This window comes from Suncus etruscus, chromosome 6, assembly GCF_024139225.1.
Source record: "Suncus etruscus isolate mSunEtr1 chromosome 6, mSunEtr1.pri.cur, whole genome shotgun sequence".
Classification (NCBI taxonomy): Eukaryota; Metazoa; Chordata; class Mammalia; order Eulipotyphla; family Soricidae; genus Suncus; species Suncus etruscus.
This window is the reverse complement of record NC_064853.1, coordinates 135525831-135549075: the sequence shown is the minus strand read 5'-3', so window position 1 is coordinate 135549075 and position 23245 is coordinate 135525831. Positions and strand designations below refer to the sequence as shown.

The window sequence follows — 23245 nt, the reverse complement described above, 5'->3', positions numbered from 1 at the left end:
CTGGGTGTGCTGACACCTGGCCCCCACCAAACATAAGATATAGATTGTGAACGTATGGGAACCATATATGTAACAACAAGTGGAAGACTTTGCTTTTTATGTCATAGATAATGACGTAAAGATTTTGTCATACACTTGTTCTCGTATAATTTTAAAAGTACCTTTCTCCAGTAGTTTTTCTTTATTGTAATAGGAATGTGGAGTCTTGCAGTGATTCCTATTCACTAATTTAGTTCTCTTATTGAGGACTGAATCTTTATTTTTATAGTTTGAAGGTTTTATTCAGGTTTGATTTGAAATTTGGAAACGGGCCAGAGCGATGGCACAGCGGCAGGGCATTGTCTTGTATACAGCCAATCCCTGATGGATTCTGGTTCGATTCTCGGTCTCCCATATGGTCCCCTGAGCCTGCCAGGAGCGATTTCTGAGCACAGAGCCAAGAGTAACCCCTGAGTGCCGCTGGTTGTAATCCAAAAACCAAAAAAAAAAAAAAAAAAAAAAAAAAAAGACAGAGAGAGAAAGGAAAATAAATTTGGAAACAGCTAAGCATATCTGCGTCGCCCAAACTGGGTGATACTATTTTGAACTTTAGAAAATTACTCTCAAAACTAATAAGACTTTTTGTAGTTGAGCCTGTAAAAATAGATTTATTAAAATTACTTGGATGTGAAAGAAGCAATTGGTAGTTGCTAGTTGTTTCATGACTGCTGAAAATCATTCACTTAGATTTATAAATTTAAGCATGTTTATTGCACAAAAAGAGCTTTTTAATTTTAATCACAAACGCATCAATAACCCAGTTTAAAGATACATATTAGGTGTATTCTAACAATAAATGTTTATTTTGGCTGGAGCAATATCACAATGGGGGGGAGGCATTTGCCTTGCATGCATCTGACCTGGGTTTGATCCCCAGCATCTTATATGGTCCCCTGAGCCTGCTAGGCATGATTCCTGAGTGCAGAGCCAGTAGTGGCTCTGGGTTTGGCCCCCAAAACAAACAAACAAACACACAACAAAATGTTCTTGTGACTTCATTGTGTACTTGGAAAATATAGTTTTTCTTTCTTTTTTTTTGTTTTGTTTTTTTTGGGCCACACCCGGTGGTGCTCAGGGTTTATTCCTGGCTATCTGTTCAGAAATAGCTCCTGGCAGGCACAGGGGACCATATGGGACACTGGGATTCGAACCAACTACCTTAGGTCCTGGATTGGCTGTTTGCAAGGCAAACACCACTGTGCTATCTCTCCGGCCCCAAAATATAGTTTTTTAAGTGAGTAAAATTTGAAAGTTGATTTCAAATATCAGCAATGGTATTTTTATTTTTGGTGGTAGTGGGAGGGTGGGTCATACTGGGTGTTGCTCAGGGGTTACTTCTGTGTATTCACTCAGGAATTGCCCCTAATGGTGCTCAGGAGACCAAATTAGGTGCTGAGGATTGAACCCAGGTTGACTGCATTCAAGGCAACACTCTAATTGCTCTATTATTGCTCTGGCCCTCAGTCACAGTATTTTCAACATTTATTTTTTTTTGAGTAGTGTATCAAATGTTAGATTTATCTAATTAATTTTTCTTGTTTGTATGTTTGATATTTATGACTAGAAAATGGGAGGTCATCATGGTTAAGGTTTTATTCCTTGCTCACATATAAGTTGTTCCCAGTGGTAAGAGTAAACCAGAGGGAAATGATTGCATAAAAATTCCCATTATGAGTTTATATGAATACCTATCTATGGCATTCATTTCCCCTTGAGAAGTCCTCTAACTTTTAGTAAAAACTTTGCTCTGATCCTTTTTGTTTATTGGTGATTCAGGGATGAAGCAGATAAATAGATTAAAATTAATTGTTGCAGTTTGTGAGTATAATCGTTATATTTTTGTTTTGTTTTGACAGCCGATTTATTTTGCATATTCCCAGCGAGGAAAGAGACAATGCTATCCGCGTGTGTTTTCAGATTGAACTTGCCCATTGGTTTTACTTGGATTTCTACATGCAGAACACACCAGGATTACCTCAGTGTGGGATAAGAGACTTTGCTAAAGCTGATATCCTTTTTATAACTATAGTGACTCAAGAAATCTTATTCTTGTTAGTAAATATTTTAGCCAGAACTTTCCTTTTGCTTGTCTTTCAGATTTATTCTATTAGAAAAAAAATGTACTTGTTTTTTTAAATTGTCAAATTTAAATACTAGACACAATAGCATTTTAATTTTTATGTAAAATATCTCTTGGCAAAAAAAAAAAAACAAAAATACAAAAAAAATCTCTTGGAAAGTGTATTTAGATTAGAATTTTATTTTCTCACAGAAAGAGCTAGCCTATTTCTAGAACAGAATTGTTTTTTTTTTGTTTTTTTTTTTTTTTTTTACTCCTGCTAATTTGATCACTACTGATATAGGGTAGAATTTTTTATTGTCTTCTTACTATGTTCAAAGCAAAATTTAAATTTTCTATGGTGAATACAAGAACCCCTGCCTTTAAAAAAGCTTTTTTGCTTTTCCTTATTTTAAGTAAGATAGATGCTTGCTTTACTTTATTAATAATAAAAGATTAATATGGATTCTTGGGGCCACTCTATGCAGTGCACAGGGGCCACTCCTAGTGAGCTTGAGGGACCATACGGAGTACTGAGGATTAAACCTGGATTGGCTGGTGCAAAACAAGTGCCCTCCCTGCTATGCTTTCTTCAGCCCCAGGTCTTTGTTTTAGCCATAAATCATGCAGATGGAAATTACTTTCAGGTTTAGTTTCACACACATTGTTTGATAGGAATGTAACCCTTATTTTCAGCTCCCTATGCTTTTTTTGGGTTTGGTTTACACGTGGCCGGGTTCATGGGACACTTCTGGCACTACTCAGGGGACCCTAAGTGGTTCCGGGTGTTGAGCTGGGGTCAGCTCCATTCTAGAGAGGCAAGTGCATATATGACCCCTTACTATCTCTGGCCTCTCAGCACCCTATCCTTTTCTTGAATAGTAAAACATGGACCGCTTCAGAGCTCTGCATACATGATAACTGTTGAGGCTAGAATGTTTTTGAGTAGTATACTAAAGATTATTGACAGCATTTGGAAATGACACCCAGATTTTCTTACAAGACAGGCTGACTTATAGGGTGGCCAGCTGTTACTGAGGTTCTTAGTAGAGCTATTATAAAGCAAAAATGGAAAATACAGATTTCAACTGAAAAGAACCAAACTGTTTGGTTAAGTATAAAGTAATGAGAAGTTAAGGGAACTGAAGTGCTATTGAGAGGCTTTTCTTTGGGGCCATTCCCAGCAGTGGGTGGGAGTTTCTGATGGTTTTGGTAGGTCATAGGTTCTGTGGAGGAGTCAGACAAGACTTTTCAAAAACTTGTGATCTAGTTCTAAAAGTAGGAGCAGAATAGCTAAACCATTTCAATTCTACAACTTTTGCTTTATTTTGCATAGGTTTAGGGTTCATCAGAGACTGCTTTCTATATTCTTGTGTTTTGCACACTTTCCTTGCTATTGAAAGCAGATCAGACCACACCCTTCTGTTTTAATCTTGTTTCTTCAAATGAAGAGGAGCAAAATTATATTTTTGGGTTAACAGGAGAGGCATAAGGAACCAAACTAAAGGAAGTCTTAAGGCATTTTTCTCAGAAACCACATGGAAGACTGTGAGGATAGTGTCCTTAAGGAGGGGATAGACTGGAAGGAAGTTCTGTGGTGCAGTCTGGTAGGTGTGATAGGTCAGTGTAGGGGTGAGTGGGAACTGAGGACAGGGCATAGCACCCAGATTTGGAGAAAGGGGCTTTGTGTGAGAAAGGTCTGGAACAAGCTGGTGTTGATGAGCTATAAAAACCCTGGGTTTGATCCCTCACTATATGGTCTTCTAGCACTACCTGGTTTGGGGTTCACCCCTGTTCACTGGAAATGAGAATTTAAAGAAGTTAAAAAAAATGATGATGGGACTGGAGCAGTGGCACAGGGCGTAAGGCGTCTGTCTGCCTTGTACTCGCTAGCCTAGGACAGACCGAGGTTCGATCTCCCAGCGTCCCATATGGTCCCCCAAGCCAGAAGTGATTTTTGAGCGAATAGCCAGGAGTAACCTCTGAGCATCACTGGGTGTGGCTGGCTCAAAACAAACAAACAAAAAATGATGATCCACAAATATTCAGTACATGGTCAGTTTTTGATAATAAAAACACAACCTCTCTAAATAATGATGGTCTCTAAAAATTCTACTCCCATTAATTGCTTCATTGTGAAGGCAGATATAACTTTGGCTTTGCTATTACTTGCTAACTAGGGCAAGTATTTAATAGGTTCTTTTCAGTGTTTTTTTTGTTTTTTTTTTTTTGTGGTTTTGGGTCACACCCGGCAGTGCTCAGGGTTACTCCTGGCTCCATGCTCAGAAACTGCTCCTGGCAGGCACGGGGGACCATATGGGACACTGGGATTCGAACCGATGACCTTCTGCATGAAAGGCAAACGCCTTACCTCCATGCTATCTCTCCGGCCCCACTTTTCAGTGTTTTTTGTTTTGGGGCCAAACCTGATGGTGCTCAGGGGCTACTCCTAGTCTGCTCTCAGAAATCATTCCTGGCGGGCCCGGAGAGATAGCACAGCGGTGTTTGCCTTGCAAGTAGCCGATCCAGGACCAAAGGTGGTTGGTTCGAATCCCGAATCCCGGTGTCCCATATGGTCCCCCGTGCCTGCCAGGAGCTATTTCTGAGCAGACAGCCAGGAGTAACCCTGGCTAGGCTTTGGGAACCATATGGGATGCTGGGAATGGAACCTAGGTCAGCCTCGTGCAAAGCAAACACCCTACCAATGTGCTATTGCCCTGACCTTTCTTAAGTGTTGGTTGGAACTTTGCACCTCAGTCCCTAATCTTTCTCTCCCCTGTGGCTATTTAAAAATATATATATTAATCTATATATAATATATTCCTTTTTTGGGGGGTCTACTTCTGGCTCTGCACTCAGAAATCGCTCCTGGCAGGTACAGGGGACCATATGGGATGCTGGGATTCGAACCACCATTCGTCTTTAATCGGTTGCTTGCAAGGTAAGTACCCTACCGCTGTGCTCTCTCTCCGGCCCCAGTTTTTTTTTTAATAATTTTTATTGTGACCAAAGTGAATTACGAATCTTTTACAGCAATATTCAAAGTACATAGTGACAATGCATCAAGGACATTCCCACCACCAATGTTGTCTTCCCTCCACCCCTGTTCCCAGCATGTGTCCCATACTTTCCTCCTTTGCCCCCCTGAATTGCTAGTGTAACTGGTCCCCTCTGAACAGCTTGTTGTAGATTGGGTATCGATTTTGTCGTGTTGACTTTGGGTTCAGTGTTTAAGTCTGATAATTTTTTATTTCTATTCAATGTTTATATGACTGTTTGGTCCCCGGTACCATCCATCTTTTTCCTTCCTATGGCTATTTTTTAATGGAAAAAAAGATTTTATTAAAAATTAGGGGCTGGAGAGATGGCATGGAGGTAAGGCGTTTGCCTTGCACACAAAAGGTCAGTAGTTCGAATCCCAGCATCTCATATGGTCCCCTGAGCACTGCCGGGTGTGACCCAAAAAAACCAAACAAACAAAAAATTATACTTCAGTTAAAATAAAATCAATGACAAATAGATATATAAGGTATTTTTAAAGTGGTTTTGTTTTTTGGCCACCCCCAGTGCTTAGAGTTTACTTCTTGCTCTATGCTCAGGGGGCCAATGATGGTGCTGGAGATCAGGGATAAAACTGAGTCACCCATTTGTCAGGTAGATGCCTTTCTTGTAAGCCCCTGTACCGTGTCTGCTCTCTCTTAAATACCTAAAGTCAGACTTTTATTAGGAACTGCCTTTCAAAATCTTGGAAAACCATGGTAGAACCATATACAGTTAATATTGTATCTAGACTTTGTCTTTTTTTCTCTTAGGATCAGACAAGACTTGATCTCAGTCTGGTGATATGTGACTACATCAGTGTCTGAAAATACACTTATATTACATATTTGTAGATTAATATCAAAATGAAAACATAGTATAAAATATTTTGTAGAGAATTTGAGCTTTTGATTTGAAGCAAGTCATACCGTCTTTCCATGACACTGAAGTGAAGTAAAGCCTCTGAGTGTGGATTTTTTTTTTTTTTTTTTTTTGGTTTTTGGGCCACACCTGGCGGTGCTCAGGGGTTCCTCCTGGTTGTCTGCTCAGAAATAGCTCCTGGCAGGCACGGGGACCATATGGGACACCGGGATTCGAACCAACCACCTTTGGTCCTGGATCGGCTGCTTGCAAAGCAAACGCCACTGTGCTATCTCTCCGGGCTCCGAGTGTGGAATTTATAAGTCCCAGGTTTTTTATTTTTATTTTTCACTTAAAAAAATCATTTTACTGGGGCTGGAGAGATAGCATGGAGGTAAGGCATTTGCCTTGCGTGCAGGAGGACGGTGGTTCTAATCCTGGCATCCCATATGGTCCCCCGAGCTTGCCAGGAGTGATTTCTGAGCATAGAGCCAGGAGTATAACCCCTGAGCGCTGCCCGGTGTGACGCCCCCCTCAAAAAAAATCACTTTACTATGCCCACATTCTTTAGGGCTTTGCCTGTTTGGCTTTCTGGCGTGCCATCTTAGCACCTTGGACTGTTGTAGATGAAGCACAGGGGTCCAGCATACAAGCGTGAGCTCCAGACCTTTGAGCAGCCTACCTAGCCCCTCTGCCCATATTGTATGGGTTTTTTTTGAGGGGAGCATACTCAATTTGGGGTTGGGAGCTAGCACCTGCTATATTTGGTATCTGGGAAGCCATGTCATTGGACACATAACACTCAAATGCAAATCAAGTCCTCCAGCCCTTTGATCTCTCTCCACATTTAAAAAATAACATTTTAGGGCCTGAGTGATAAAATGGAACTGGTACTTGTTTTGCATATGGTTGAACTGGGTTTGATCCCCACACCCCATTTGGTCTCCCAGTTGCAAAACTTAGTGTTAGAGTCAAGAGTAAGCTCTTAGCACCACTGGGTATATAGTTTCTCCCTCTACTCCCCCATCCCTCAATTTTTAAAATTTAGCCTTGCTCCTTTTTATAAAGCACCCACTTGGGAAGTAGTTTTATAGCTTGGTGTGTGTAAATGCCTCCCTGCAGCACAAACATATCTCCCCACCTTTTCTTTTTCCTCTCTGTCTTTCCAACTTTTCCCTCTGGTTGCTTAACTAGTCACTGTTTTTCAGAATCTAAGCAATGCTTAGATTGTTTAGTTCTGCCCAGTCTAGGTGGACAGGTTTTAGCTTTGGTTTCTTTTGAAACAGGTCATATATTCAGTCACCACAAAAAAAATGTTTTCCCTTATAAAAGCAATAAGCATGGTTAAAATTAAATGGTGTTAGCACTCTACACCATAGAGTGAGTTGTCCCTTTAACCTGTGTAATGGTTTCTCCGTCTTCGGTTGTATGTTCTGCTTTTTCTTAGAATCAGGTTCAATATTTGTTGATGCCTAGGATTATAAATCTGACTCCTTAATTAGAAGTATTTGAATTGTTCTTAATGATTTTCAATTTGTCAACTTGGGACTTAACTCAATTTTTGTTTAGGCAAAATGCAGAAGTTAGCAGTGATTTGTTAACAGAAAACATGAAAATAAATAAGGATAAACATGAGGTAGAGATGTTTGATTTTATATAAAATGCAAATTTGATTTATGGGTGTTCATGCATTCTTGAATGAAAAAGTGACTTCCTTAACCATATGCATACTCTTCAATCATTGCCCATTTTTGCTGCCTCAAGGTGAAGATGTGGAAAAAGTTTTGGATGAATGGAAGGAATATAAAATGGGAGTACCAACATATGGTGCAATTATTCTTGATGAAACACTTGAAAATGTGAGTGTGCATGTGAGTGAAATGGTGACCAGCTGTTAATTTTTATCCCATTACTAAATTTTTATTTAAAGTAAATGTTCTGGGGGCTGGAGTGAAGGTGCAATTGGTAAGGCATCTGCCTTGCGCATGCTAGTCTAGGATGGACCACGGTTTTGATCCCCAGCATCCCATATGGTCCCCCAAGCCAGGAGCGATTTCTGAGCGCATAGCCAGGAGTAACCCCTGAGCACTATCGGATGTGGCCGGAAATACAGAAAAAAAAATGTTCTGAACCAAGATATTAAAATATGCTTAAATTTTTAGTAACGAGGCTAAATATTGCATATTTAGTATAAATTTTGGGTCTTATTTGTTTATTTGGTTTTGGGGCTACACCCAGTGATACTCAGGGGTTATTCCTGGATCTGCACTCAGGATTTACTCCTGCTGGGCTCTGGGGGCCCTCTGAGGTGCTAGAGATTGAATCTGGGTTGACTGCATGTAAAGCAAGCACCCTACCCCACTATACTAGTGCTCTGCCACCTGGGTCTTAATATTTTTTTTTTTTTTTTTTGCGGTTTTTGGGTCATACCCAGCGGTGCTCAGGGTTTATTCCTGGCTCCATGCTCAGAAATTGTTCCTGGCAGGCATGGGGGACCATATGGGACGCCGGGATTCGAACCGATGACCTTCTGCATGAAAGGCAAACGCCTTACCTCCATGCTATCTCTCCGGCCCCGGGTCTTAATATTTTATTCTTGTTGCATTAAGACAATTTAGAGGCACTGCATAGTTGAAAAATATTTTACGATAGGAAGAATGCTCTTTATATTAGCTGTATACCTGTTTATAAAGTTATTTGTGATTGCTGGTTACCTGAAATAAGAACTATTACTCTGATTTCTAGAAAGGGACATGGGACAGACAGTAGGTTTTATTTTTCCTTCTGATGTGTTGCAGGTACTGCTGGTTCAGGGATACTTAGCCAAGTCAGGCTGGGGATTTCCAAAAGGAAAAGTCAATAAAGAAGAAGCTCCTCATGATTGTGCTGCTCGAGAGGTGAGTCATGCATCTGAAACTCTGACATTTATTGATTATGTCTGCTTGCAGACATTGGATGAACTACTACGAGGGATAATAGTTAAGATTTGGATAAACCACCAGTGGCTATTTACCAGAGAAGCAGTATTTTAGCTAGATTTGTTTAGGGGTAGACGTTTGAAAGTGTTCTTTTGGGGAGGGGAATTTGGGTCTCATCTGGCATAGCACAGGGTCACTCCGGGATCTTGCAGTCTGGGAATGGACTGTGAGCCTGAAGCCCAAGTATTACATGTACATAGGTATATTCATCTGTGAGCAGTCTCTGGCCTTGAAAGTGCTTTTAATTTCAGTGTGAAACAGCTGATCTTGGGGCCGGAGAGATAGCATGGAGGTAAGGCGTTTGCCATTCATGCAGAAGGTCATTGGTTCAAATCCCAGTGTGGTCTTCCGAGCCTGCCAGGAGTGATTTCTGAGCGTGGAGTCAGGAGTAACCCCTGAGCATTGGCAGGTGTGACCCAAAAACCAAAAACCAAAAAAAAAAAAAAGAAAAAAAGAAAAGAAAAGAAATAGCTGATCTTAGGAAGGATTTCTTTTTTTTTTTTTTTTTTTTTGGTTTTTGGCTTTTGGGCCACACCCGGCAGTGCTCAGGGGTTACTCCTGGCTGTCTGCTCAGAAATAGCTCCTGGCAGGCATAGGGGACCATATGGGACACCGGAATTCGAACCAACCACCTTAGGTTCTGGATCAGCTGCTTGCAAGGCAAACACCGCTGTGCTATCTCTCCGGGCCCAGGAAGGATTTCTTAAAACTTAGAACACCAACTTAGAGGCAAAGCCTTCACAATAAGTCAGTGAAGATTTATTTATGCTTAAAATGAAGTGCTTAGGCATCAGTGAGGGGCTGCTACCTTCTTTCAAAGCCTTTTTTTTTTAATTTTCCTCTCCTAGCTGACAGGAGCAGAAATGGAGTAATTGTGAGGTTTTCCCTTTTAGTTCTCTTACTCTTATGGACTATATAGGAACAATAGAAGCCTACTCAGAGGAGCTGATAGAGAATCTTCTCAAAAAAAAAACAAAAAAACAACAACTTGGGGCTGGAGCAGTGACGCAAGTAGTAGGATATTTACTTGCACACAGCTGACCTAGAACGGACCTTAATTCAATCCTCCAGCAACCCATATGGTCCTCCAAGCCAGGAGCGATTTCTGAGCGCAGAGCTAGGAGTTACCGCTGAGTAACACAGGCTGTGGCCCCCCAAAACAAAACAAAACAACAACAACAAAAAAATCCTTGACTTTATTTTCTGTCTGTAAATATTTGTTTTTGTGGTATCAAAGATCGTTCCTGGGCCCATAGATACACACACACACACACACACACACACACACACACACACACAAGTTGTGTATCCTACTACCTTATATTCCTGACCTTAGAAATTCTATTTAATTAATATAAACACTTTTCTTTTTTTTTTGGTCCCACTTGGTAATGCTATTCCCACGTCTGTTCAGGGGTTTAATCACACTCGAGAGACCATGTGGTGCCAGGCTGATACATGGACCTAGTGCATGGCAGGGCATGCATTCACTCTGTCGAACTAGTTCTTTGGGCCTTGGTAAATTTTAAGGAGAAATATTTTTATTTATTTTTTAGGAATAAAAGTTTTTTAAATTAAGGTACTGTGATTTACTAAGTTATTTATAGTTGAGTTTTAGGCAGACTGTCCCAGCACCAATCCTACCACCAGTGTCAGTATTCCTTTACCAATGTTCCTGGGTTTCCTCAACCATTCTATCTCCATGACAGACATATTTAAAAAATTTGGTTGCTCAACTTGATCCAAGGGCAGGTTGCCGTGCCATATTACCTAGAGGAAAGATGAAATCAGAAGACACTTTGTCCTTGGATCTGTGCAAAGACCAAGATCACTAAATACGGAAGATTGACTCCAACTGTGACTGAGCAGAACATCTGGAACTATAGACTCTACCCTAGACTTCATCCTAGGATCTGTGCAAAAACCAGGATCTCTAATTACAGAGGCCTGACTTTGACAACCACAATTGAGCAGAACATGTCCTGGTACCATAAAGAAAGACCTTAGGGTTCGACAGTGAACATGTCTGATGCCTTTAGTTGGTCTCATGACAGTATGCTTCAACAGTGGAGACACCCTATATCTCTTAAGCCGAGGGAATTTTCTTTCTAATTTCCCCAATACTTACTGTGCTTATGCAAAAAACCCCACCACCACAACAGCAACAAAACAAATAACAACAACAAAATCCTTGCCATACCAGGACCTACCTTTATTTATTTATTTATTTATTTATTTATTTATTTATTTATTTATTTATTTATTTATTTATTTATTTATTTAGGGTCACACCCGGCAGTGCTCAGGGGTTATTCCTGTCTCCATGCTCAGAAATTGCTCCTGGCAGGCACGGGGAACCATATGGGACGCCGGGATTCGAACTTGATGACCTTCTGCATGAAAGGCAAACGCCTTACTTCCATGCTATTTCTCCGGCCCCCATTGATTTATTTTTAATTTATATTAATAGCTTCTAGACAGGGGCTCCCACTCACCTTTTTTTTTTTTTTAAAAACAGAACCATAGAACTTGAATTACCTGGTTCTGCCTCATTTTTCTATGTCTTCCTATAAACTGAGAAAAAAAAAGTAGATGGTAACAGGGGAGAGCAGTCTCTTGAGCATTAGTTGAAATAAAAAATGATTAGACCTGAAAACCCAACCCAAAGTCAATGACAATAGAATCAAGAGACCCACAGTGGGGCCAGAGAGATAGCATGGAGGTAGGGCATTTGCCTTGCATGTAGAAGTATGGTGGTTCGAATCCCGGCATTCCATATGTTCTCCTGAGCTTGCCAGGAGTAACTCCTGAGCACTGCCAGGTGTGACCCAAAAACCAAAAAAAAAAAAAAAAAAAAAAAAAAAAGACCCACATTATATGCTATGCAGAAAAGGGATCTATTACACTAGCAGTCCATGGGGCTGGCGTTACAGTGCAGCAGTAGGGCATTTGCCTTCCTGACCCATATAGTCCTATCAGGGGTCTCAAACTCAATTATATGGGGGCTGCAGGAGGCAAAGTCAGAGTGATCCTTGAGTGCAGAGTCAGTAGTAAGCTTGAACATTGGGGGGTGTGACCCAAACAACTAAAACAAAACAAAACAAAAAGATTCCTCTAGGGCAGGGCCACAAAATGTTGTATGGAGGGCCATTTGCGGCCTGCGGCCTGCGAGTTTCAGACCCCTGTTAGTCCATGCGACTGACTCAGGAAAGTCCTGCGGTGGATTTCTGACGTCCCATATGTTTCCCCGAGCCAGGAGCTATTTCTTAGTGCATAGCCAGGAATAACCCCTGAGTGTCACTGGGTGTGGCCCAGAAACAAAAAACAAAAATGAAAACAAAACAAAACAAAAACACCTAGCAGTCCAACCAGAGAGATAGCATGGAGGCTGGGTGTTTGCCTTGCATGCAGAAGGACGTTGGTTTGAATCCCAGCATCCCATATGGTTCCCGAGCCTGCCAGGAGCGATTCCTGAGCGTAGAGCCAGGAGGAACCCTTGAGCGCTGCCAGGTGTGACCCCCCAAAAAACAACAACAAAAACAAACCCAAAACCTAGCAATCCAGGGCTAAAAGTGGGGGTACGGGATGCATACTGGGCAGAGTGGCAGAGGGAGGTCAATACTGGTCGTGGGAATGCCCTAATTCACTGTCATTATGTACCTGTGAAAGACTTGTCATTCACATTGATCTCAATAAAAATTCTTAATAAACTAAATTTGGTTGCTGTAGTTTGTATTCCATGCTTTCATTGTTGACTTTATGCCACCCCTTGACATGGCCCCCCCTCGGAATCAGAGGTAGTCTAGGTACTTCACCCCTTTAATACATTATATTTCTTCATCCAGTTATTCTATATACCACAGATAAGTGAAATCATTTCTGTATTTGTCTTTCTGGCTTACTTCACCCAACAGAATATCCTCCAGTTCTCATATTACAGTAGAGTGTATGATTTCCTGGTTCATTGCAGCTGCATTATACATATCACTATCACTGTGTATACGATTCATTTATTTATAATATCTTTCCTTGGACATCTAGGTTGATTCAGTATCCTAGTTTTCATGCTCAGTAACGTCATGGATAATTATGTTCATAAGTCCTTTTACGTAAGTTTTTTTTGTGTCCTGGAGATATATCCCTGGAAGTGCAATTGCTAGGTTATGTGGTAGCTCAATTGTTACTTTATTGAGAACCCTCCATACCTTTTTCCGTTGGGTTGAACCAGACAACATCCCAACCAACACAGATTGTTCCCAGTAGATTTGATATGTGCCATTCTCACTGGTATGAGATGGTACCTCATTATTGTCTTGACTTGCTGATAAGTGATACTGAGCACTTTCTTTTTAATTTAAAGAAAATACATCACATAGTTGACATAACTGATCATAATGTTTTATTCAAGATGAAAGCAAAGTTATTCAAAAAATAGAAAGGAAATAGAAAAACAAAAGTGGAAGAGAAAAAAAAAGAAAGAAAAAGTTCAGTAGCAGGTATATTTGTCAAAATTATATCTCCAATAGTCATTAATACAATAGCAGGTTTAGTAAGCTTATTTTTTTAAGATAAGAGATTAAAAAATACAATTAAAAAGGTGTGTATGGCATTTGTTTGCATAAGCACAGCAAAATATGGAAGAAATAGAAAGGAAAAAACTTTGGCCTAAAGCGGAGATCTTACCCATGAAGTATTCTGGCATAAGACCTACTCCAGGCTCCAGGCATACTAGGTTGTCCAACCTCAAAGTGTTTTTCTGTAGTCCTCCTAGTAAAAGCTCTTTTCAATCATGATTGTTGCTGTCAGGTTTCTGTAGAGATCTGGTTTCTGTATAGATCCTATGTTGAAGTCTGGGTGACGTGGAGTGTCTTCTGGTTTTCATTTCACCATTCAGTGGCAATGCAGAGAACCTTGTTGCTGTTACCAAGTGGGGCAGGGTGTCATAAGAACCCTCTCTGGAGTAAGTCGATGCCAGGGCAGCAGTAGGGCCATTCGTGGTAGAAGTTCAATTTCTGGTGATGGTGTAGAAAACCGTAGTTATTTCTATAGATGGTATCCAATGTTCAGGGTTGAATGATTAATGTCCAGTCTTCTGAAGCTTAAGCCAAGTCACTGTGACAATGTTCAGGGTGTAAGGCCCCACTGCAGTATACAATGTATGTGTTCCTATCTATTAGATAAGAATTTGTTTGCACATGTGATATTTCCCCATTTTAATGTACCTATGCTAAAAGGAACAATGCCACAAGGTATTTCTGGTACTTAAGGAGGCAGAGATAACAAGCCCAGCAATCCCCATAAGCTGGTTCTAACATGAACACTAGAGAAACTTAGTTACTAGAATTTCCTTAGTATTTGATTCTGATCCATTGGTTAGAGAATCAGTCCTCATTGCAGTACCACTTAATTTTTTTGCTCACTAAAGCTTTGTAGTATAGTTTAAAGGTAAGTAATGAGATATCCAGTTTCTTACTTTTTCAGTATGACTTTTGGCTGTTCTACATCTTATGATACCATAAAACTTTATTACTATGTCCTTGAAGAACGTCTTCTGAATTTGGATGAGGATTGTATTGAATCTATATAATAATTTAGATAGACTGCTCATTTTGACAATATTGATTTTTCTAATTCATAAGCATGGGATATTTTTCCAATTCCTAATTTCTTTAAATTCTTAAATTTCTTTTTTTTATTATTGTTTTTGTTGTTTTGCGGGGGGTCACACCCGGCAAGGCAAACGCCTTGCCGCTGTGCTATCTCTCTGGCCCCTAAATTCCTAAATTTCTTGAGTAGAATTCTCCCACTCTTTTTGTTAAGTTGATTTCTAAGTACTTGATGGTTTTGGACACTTTTTTTGTTTTTGTTTTTGTTTTTTTGTTTTTTGTTTTGGGGCCACACGCAGTGATGCTCGGGTTACTCCTGGCTATGTACTCAGAAATTGCTCCTGGCTTGGGAAGCCATATGGGATGCTGGGGATTGAACCGTGGTCCAGCTTAGGCTAGCATGTTGAAAGGCTTAATGCTTGTGCCACCGCTCTGGCCCTATGGACACTATTTTGAATGGGATAGACTCTTTGATCATATGATGATTCATTATTTGCATATAGGATTGTGAATGATTTTTGAGTATTGACTTTGCAGCTAGTCACTTTGCTGTATTTTTTTCTAGGAGCTTTCTATGTTGACTCTTTAGGGTCTTGTGTATATTATCATATAATCTAAAATAGTCATAATATGACATTTCTATTTTGGGTCTCTGATTTCTTTTTCTTGCTTGATTGTTTTAGCATGGACTTTTGTTCAATAAAATATTGAATGAGTCAGTGGACATCCTTACTTCAGAAGGATGCTTTAAGTTTTTCACTGCTAAAAATGATCTGGGAGCTGGAGGGATAGCACAGTGGGTAGGCATTTGTCTTGCAAAGGGCCTATAACATTAGATCTCCAGCATCAAGCCTGACAGAAATGATTTCTGAGCACAGAACCAGGAGTCACTACTGAGTGCCCCATGGTATGGTCCAAAATCAAAACATAAGATCTGATGGAGAAAGATCTTATGGTGGGTAGGGAGCTTGCCATGCACATAGCAAACCCTAGATCACTCCTCAGCACTACCAGGAATGATTCCTAAATATAGAGCCACGAGGAATGATCCCAATGCTCAATCCCTCAGCATTGTCAGGTGTTGCCCCTTTACTATCTTTCCATGTACTCCTATTGAATTTTTTTGGGGGGTGGTCACACCTGGCAGCGCTCCGGGGTTACTCCTAGCTCAGAAATTCGCTCCTGGCAGGCTCGGGGGACCATATGGGATTTCGGGATTCGAACCACTGTCCTTCTGCATGCAAGGCAAATGCCTTACCTTCATGCTATCTCTCTGGCTCCTATTGAAGGTTTTTTGTTGTTGTTGTTGTTGTTTTGTTTATTGGTCACACCCAGTGGTGCTCAGTGGTTACTCCTTGCACTGTGCTCAGAAATCGCTCCTGGCAGACTCGAGGGACCACATGGGATGCCGGGGATTGAATCCTGGTCAGTTTTGGATAGGCAGCAAACAAGGCAAACATCCTACAGCTGTGTTATTGCTCTAGCCCCGAAGGGTTTTGCTTTGTTTGTTTGCTTGTTTGGGGGTAATACCCATCGGTACTCGGGTTGCTCCTGGCTCTGTGCTCAGGAGTCATTCCTGGCATTGCTTGGGGGACCATATAGGATGCAGGGGATCGAACCTGGGTCAGCCACATGTAAAGCAAACACCCTACCCACTGTGTTATAGCTCTGGCCCCTTATTGAAGATTCTTATCTTGATGGATGCTGATCTTATTAAAGCTGCTCTGCTTTGTTAGATAGGAGTTTTTTCTTTTATTGGTGTATGTTACATTGAGTTGCATATATTAAACCATTCTGCATGCCTAGGATTAAACTCACTTTAAAGGAGTTTTATTTTTAAATAAAGACAAAATATTTTCAAGGTTTAGATGGATGTGGCTACTATGTTAGTTTTTATTCAGACTCCCATAATAAAATTTCATTGAGCAGTGACTAAAGCTGACACAAATTTAATTTTCACTGTTGTCAAGGCTAGGAAATCCTAGTGCCTATTGTGATCTGGTTCTTGATTTGAGTGCTCTGTTGTGGCTACCTGTTTCCTGTCTGTACACATGACCACCCCTGGGTGTCACAGTGCCAAGAGCATTGGTTTTTTTCCTTATTAAGTGGTATCAGCCTAATTCCATTAATGTCTACTTTATCCCTCAAAGCTCTGTCTTCAAATATAGTTATATTAGGGTTAAGCTTTCCGATTTGTAAGTTTTTGGAGGGAGCTTATTCAGTTCATGACAGCTATCTTTTTGAATACTAACTGTATGCTGTTGTCCTAGCATTGTGCTGTGCCTGGTTCCCTGCTGCCACCAGGTGGTTCTGCAGTAGAAGAGAACTCCCGATGAGGTTGCATGGAGCAACTGCATGCTTCATTTTAGTTGAAAAGCTGCTGCTTTTCCAAATTCTTTGCCAAAATTGGTGAATATCACATTGTCTATTTTATTTTATTTTTTTGGTTTTTGGGTCACACCCAGCAGTGCTCAGGGGCTACTCCTGGCTCTCCGCTCAGAAATCGTCCCCGGCAGGCTCGGGGGACCATATGGGATGCTGGGATTCAAACCACCGTCCTTCTGCATGCAAGGCAAATGCCCTACTGCTGTGCTATCTCTCTGGCCCACCACATTGTTTATTTTAATTTTACTTGTATGGAAGGGATTTTGTCCTGATATTCTAGCTGCCGTCAGTTAACCTCTGGTTGAGCATGTTACTAGATCATAACTCTGTGCCCTAGTCTGTTCCTTCTGGATTGTATCTCTCTTGCCTTGCTGCTTATCCTCATTTTATGTTTCTTGAAATACTGGAACTTGACTTATGTATTTTTCTGTTATTGATTTATCTCCTGTAAATATTTAGAGATGTTATACTGTAACTGATCACATCCTTTAAGACCTGTATGAGGGAGTTGAGTTGAAAGAATTGTAGCAAGCTGCCACTGTATAGTATGATACTCCAGATGCTAGGACAAGAATAGGTTCCTCCAACAAAGGCGTATGCATGGGTCTCTGTCTTTAGATACGTAAGAATCGGAGGTAAAGAGATGCGGACCTGGAGAAATTTGGAGCTAGCTTGCTCCCTGCTAGCCCAAGATCAACAGTCCCACATAGAAAAGAAAAAAAAAAAGATTCTGAATAGGGCTGAAAGGGGGCTAAAAAACCCCCCAAAACTATTTTGATTAGGGCTAGAGAGGGCTTAAGGTGTGTGCCTTGTTTGACCTATAGTAGCACACAGGGTCCCCTAGTCCCCCTACAGAATTGAATCCTGAGCTCAGAGCCAGGAGCACTGCTGGTATGGCTGTGTGCCCCCACCCCCCCATCATGTTTATATCGTCACCTAGGAGAATCGTATTCCCTTGGGTCCTGAAACTCAGATGGGGATGGTTAGGAATACTGCTTCCTGTCCTGTACTATCCAATAAGAACAAATCTCAGAGTCAGCATTTGTTTTCTGGGGATCCCAAGCTAAGTTAGTTTGTACAGGGAAAGTGCTGGGAAGCAGAGCATGAAATGGAATTTTGGAACTGGATCAACCAGTTATATATGTGCTGTGCACCTTTTTCACAATAGCCAGAATCTGGAAAAAAAAATCCAATGTCTAAATAAGATGACTTGGTAAAGAAGTGTGGTCCGTATCCATAAGGAATAGAAGACAATCCAACTATTAGAAAAGATAGTTGGCTATTTTTTAGTGAAGTGCATATCATGACAAAACTGCACATCACTACGGTGTGGATGGGATAGGAAAGGTATCATGCTGAGTTTGTGAAGTCAAGTAGAGCAGAATGATCTCTGACTGTGGGGTATGGAAGCCTAGTAAGGAAATGGTTAATGACCCAAAGTTACAGAATCTGAGACTGTTATACAAAATAGAGCTTACAGAATGGATGGGGTCGGGCGGCAGTTTAGTGGGGCCCTAAGGAAGTGTTGAGGGAAATACACTCTTGTGAAACATTGTATGCTGAGATTTGGTTTGCTACACAAGTATACTTATTTCTAGTTATGTATAATTAGGATATTCAAAGGCAGGACCTGAAAAAATTTATAAATAGAATAAGACATGTATAAATAAAAAATTGTAAATATGGGCCAGAGCAATGGTGCAGTGGTAGGGCGTTTGCTTTGCACGTGCTGACCCAGGACGGACCATGGTTCAATCCCCCAGCTCCCCATATAGTCCCCCAAGCCAGGGGCGATTTCTGAGCGCATAGCCAGGAGTACCCCCCTGAGCGTTTCTGGGTGAGGCCCAAAAACCAAAGGAAAAAACTGTAAATGTATCCTTGTGTTTGTTTTAGATACTTAGAGGACTCAGGACTACTCAGGGATGCTCCTGGCCATACTCAGGGGACCACGTATGTGTTGCAAGGGGTCACACTGGCACTTATTGCACTCAAGGCAAGTGCCTTAATTCCTTCATTTGCTCAAGTACACTAATCCCATTTATTTGTTTATATGTATGTGCCTTAAAACCAACATTCAAATCAAGATCTAGGCCATCTGTTTCTAATCTACAAATATAAATGACAGTTTCTGTTGTTTCGGCTTAGTTTTGTATTTTTGGGTGGTGCTCAGGACTCTCACTACTGGTGATGTTTGCAATCCCAGGACTGAGTTAGCCTCAAATGCATGCAAGTCAAATGCTTTTTCACTCCCTGTACTGTCTCTCTAGCCTTATCACAGTTGTGTTATTTTTCCCTTCTTGGACTATACATGGTGGTCCCATAAGGCTTATTTCTAACTCTGTGCTCTGGAATCATTCTTGGTGGTGCTGGGGATTGAACAGGGTTAGTCTGATGCTAGGGAAGTGTACCCTACCTGCTATGCACTGCAGCAGCAACTCAGCTTTATTTTTTAATATATTTTTGTGTTAAATTGTATCCAGTTAATCCAATTGTGGGTTATTGTAAATAAATGCTTGGTGTTCAGAATGAGAGTACAATGGAGAGTGCATTTGCTTTGCATGCGGCCAACACAGGTTTGATTCCTGTCACCACATCTGGTTCCCCGAATACCACCAGGACTGATATCTGAATGCAGAACCAGGAGTAACCCCTGAATACCAGTGACAAACAGCAAACAGAAAAGGCTATGAATATTACTGTAATAAAATAAATACTATTTAGAAATTAAGTCCCCTTGATTTCTCTGAGTACTGGTTAATTCTTAAAGCTTTGTGCGTACTGCTGAAAGTTTTTCAGGCATTCCAATTTATATTCCCACAACCTATTCCTATTGATAAATGAAGAAAGTAAAAAATATTAGTTCTTCTGGATTTAGGGATGTAACTCAAGTACTAGAACACGTGCCTTTAATTCGACTGCAGTGCACAGCCTGAATTCATCAGCACCAGTCATGGGCAATTTAGCTCTCTTGAGTGTGGGTTCCATAAAAATAAAGGCTTTGTTATTGTGTTAATGAGAATCTAATGACATATTATTGTGTTTTCATTTTGTTCTTAATGTTGTTTTTTGGGGCTACTTCTGGCAGTGCTCAGAGGGATCAAGGTCAGGGGTAAGCGAGGATTGGTCACATGCAATACATTCAAAGCAAGCATCTTAACCTGTATTCTCTCCAGGCCTTATTATTATGTGCTTTTAATTTGCACTTTGCTGAAATCTATTGATGCTGAGCATTTTGTCATGTTTTTTCTTATAGGCCATTTGAATCATTGTGTTTCTGAAGTATCTGGTTAACTTGTTAGTATAAGGACTTTTTAATGTGTTTTGGATTGGTCAAATGTATTCTGGTTTGACTTATCTTTCTAAATAGAGACTTTTATTTTTAAATTGCATTTAATATTATGGCTTACAGTACCATAAATGATAGTTTCATACAGTGTGCCAGCACCACAGCCTTCACCATTGTCTGCTTCCCTCCACCATTACTTACTTCAGTGTCATTGACTTCCCCTTACTCACCGTGTACATGGATCTTCTGTGGTGAAAGAAAAGGTGAATTAGAAGTTAAATTAATTGCTTTGGTTTATATTCTCTTGGCTCCTCTTCCTTGTAGATCTTGAGGCACTGCTGAAGAAGGCAGCTTCAGACCCTTCATCATTCACTAGTCCTGGTGATACCTCACTCCCCATTAACAAGTGATTGTAGCTGCCCTTCTAAAATCTGTCCATTTAAATGTTAGTATCAGACACAGTTCAGTTTTCATGCTTGAGAAGTAGTTGTACTGTGCCCAGTGAAAATGATGCCTGATTGTTCCAGATGTTTTGGTCATCGGGGCCACCTGTGTCCTGCTGCTCAGTGTGCTGGGTGAGGTAGGGCATGTGCTGGGGATCACAGTTGAGACCAGGTGCATGTCAGGCATATGCTCCAGTGCTTCTAGATCCCTCTCTGACCCTAAAGCTTTGTAAATCTGTTGCATGGTATATATATTCTTGATTGCTGAAATTAAAATCCAGATGTGATTTCTTTTTTTTTTTTAATATACGGTTTATTGATTGGTTACTCCTGGCTCTGTGCTCAGAAATTGCTCCTGGCAAGCTCAGGGGGCCATTTGGGATGCCAGGAATCGAACCAGTTCCTTCTGGGTCGGCTGAATGCAAGGCAAATGCCTTACTGCTGTGCTATCTCTCTGGCCCCTAAATGTGATCTCTTATAATATACTTTCACAGGTTGGGAACCACTAATGCATTTTCTTTTTTTGGGTGAACGGGAGGCTCATCCAGTGGTGCTCAGGGGTTATTCCTGCTCTGCCCTCAGGAATTTCTCCTGGCTGGCTTGGGACCGTATGAGATGCTAGGGATTGAGCTCAGATTGATTGTGTGTAAGGAGAATACCTTCCCTCCTGTACTATTATTGCTTCGACCTCACTGTCGACATATTCTATCATTGAAGGGGTTGGGGTCCAGTTATAGTGTAGATGGCCATGTTCACAAGTCACTGTCTGCAGGTGTAGAAAGGTTGAGCACCACTGGTCTCCCTCCGCTTTGTATAACTGCCAGCACATGGACTGGGATGCAGGGGCATGTTCTGGCCCACAGGTGTCGAAATGGCTGAAGAATGCTGGTGTGGGAGAGTTCCCCCTTACACCAGTAAGCAGTTTTTGTTCACCAGCTGGTAGCCTATTATTGTCTTCCAGAGGTGGCATCAGATTTCACAGGTTAAGGCTTCAGTTCAGCAAGATTTCCGCCACTTCAGATAGCAACTTCTCACTTTGGTTTTGACTAACTGCTTATAGATTGGAGGTTTTAGCCACTCAAGGGTGGCCTTGAGTTTGATTAATGTGCTAGAACTGCTCATATAATGCAGAACAACACTTATGAGATCACTTGTATACATTATAAAAAGATATATAAATACTTTTATTATAAACAGTGTATAACAAAATCACCACAGATCCAACCTGAAAGCCGTTAAAACCATGCCCTATTAAGCGTTTATGAAAACTCCCTAAACAATTATAATTGGTAAGATTGTTGGATGTTGGTGGATATTTGTATATTTTTGGATTCTTCTTTTTGAGTTAAACAAGGTTTAATGAACTGGAGGTCTAACAAAAACCCTGAAAATCACCATATAACTTTGTTACTTCCAGGTATTTGAAGAAACTGGTTTTGATATTAAAGATTATATTTGTAAAGATGATTACATAGAACTTCGGATCAATGACCAGCTTGCTCGTTTGTACATCATTCCAGGAATTCCAAAAGAAACAAAATTTAACCCAAAAACGAGAAGAGAAATTCGGGTATGTCACAGAATTTTCAGTCTGTATTTTTGGGTTGTTAGTGTTGACATTGGAATGGAGCAGCAAACTGCTTTTAGAAATCCCTTGGCAGTATTAACTGAATTATTTTCTTGTGTTTTAGAATATTGAGTGGTTCTCTATTGAGAAATTGCCCTGTCATAGAAATGATATGACCCCCAAATCGAAACTTGGTTTGGCACCTAATAAATTTTTTATGGCTATTCCCTTTATCAGGTATGTTCACATTTCTTTATATTAGACTACAAAACTAATCATCATTGTCTAGTCACTGTCTTCATACCGTCAATATGTGACAAATTTTAATATTTCACAGACCCTTAAGGGACTGGCTTTCTAGAAGATTTGGGGATTCTTCAGACAGTGACAATGGGTTTTCCTCAACTGGCAGCACACCAGCTAAACCTACTGTGGAGAAGTTAAGGTAAAGAAGCACTTCCTCGGATTTTGACCTTATTTGGTGGCAGCTGGGAAGCTACTCCTGCTTGATGTTTAGTATCATTATGTACAAGGAACCACCTTGTAGTGCTGGGGCATGGGGTGGGGAATCCACGCCTCCAGCATGCGAAGTCTTTTGAGTTTCTTCCTGGCAAGGATTCTGATAGTTTTTAATACAATAGTATTTTACTTCTAAAAATCTGCAAAGGAGCCAGATCCCTTTTTTTGTTTTTTTGTTTTTTTTGGTTTTTTTTTGGGCCACACCCGTTTGATGCTCCTGTTACTCCTGGCTAAGCACTCAGAAATCGCCCCTGGCTTGGGAGGACCATATGGGATGCCGGGGGAGGGGGGGGGATCAAAGGGGGATCGAACTGCACGGTCCTTCCTTGGCTAACGCTTGCAGACAGACACCTTACCTCTAGCACCACCTCGCCGGCCAGGTACCTTTTTATAGACAATATTTTGTTACTGGTCTTTATTTCTGGTTCCTGTTTAAAAAATTATAAGGGGGTTTAATGCTATA

The 23245-nt window shown here is 40.8% G+C and overlaps 1 protein-coding gene and 1 non-coding gene across 2 annotated transcripts in view; both read left to right on the top strand.

Annotated features, from left to right (window-relative positions):
- The window catches only part of DCP2 (decapping mRNA 2), a 38955-nt gene that overhangs the window by 6497 nt on the left and 9213 nt on the right, over nucleotides 1-23245 (top strand). Inside the window, exons 2-7 of the mRNA XM_049776070.1 lie at nucleotides 1896-2047; nucleotides 7730-7857; nucleotides 8797-8895; nucleotides 22114-22266; nucleotides 22388-22500; nucleotides 22601-22708. Of these exons, the coding sequence (XP_049632027.1) occupies nucleotides 1896-2047; nucleotides 7730-7857; nucleotides 8797-8895; nucleotides 22114-22266; nucleotides 22388-22500; nucleotides 22601-22708 (753 nt within the window). The remainder of the gene's footprint in view (nucleotides 1-1895; nucleotides 2048-7729; nucleotides 7858-8796; nucleotides 8896-22113; nucleotides 22267-22387; nucleotides 22501-22600; nucleotides 22709-23245) is intronic.
- On the top strand, nucleotides 17547-17677 carry LOC126012514 (small nucleolar RNA SNORA38). The gene has a single exon (XR_007496973.1). It is a non-coding gene; the product is annotated as a small nucleolar RNA SNORA38 (small nucleolar RNA).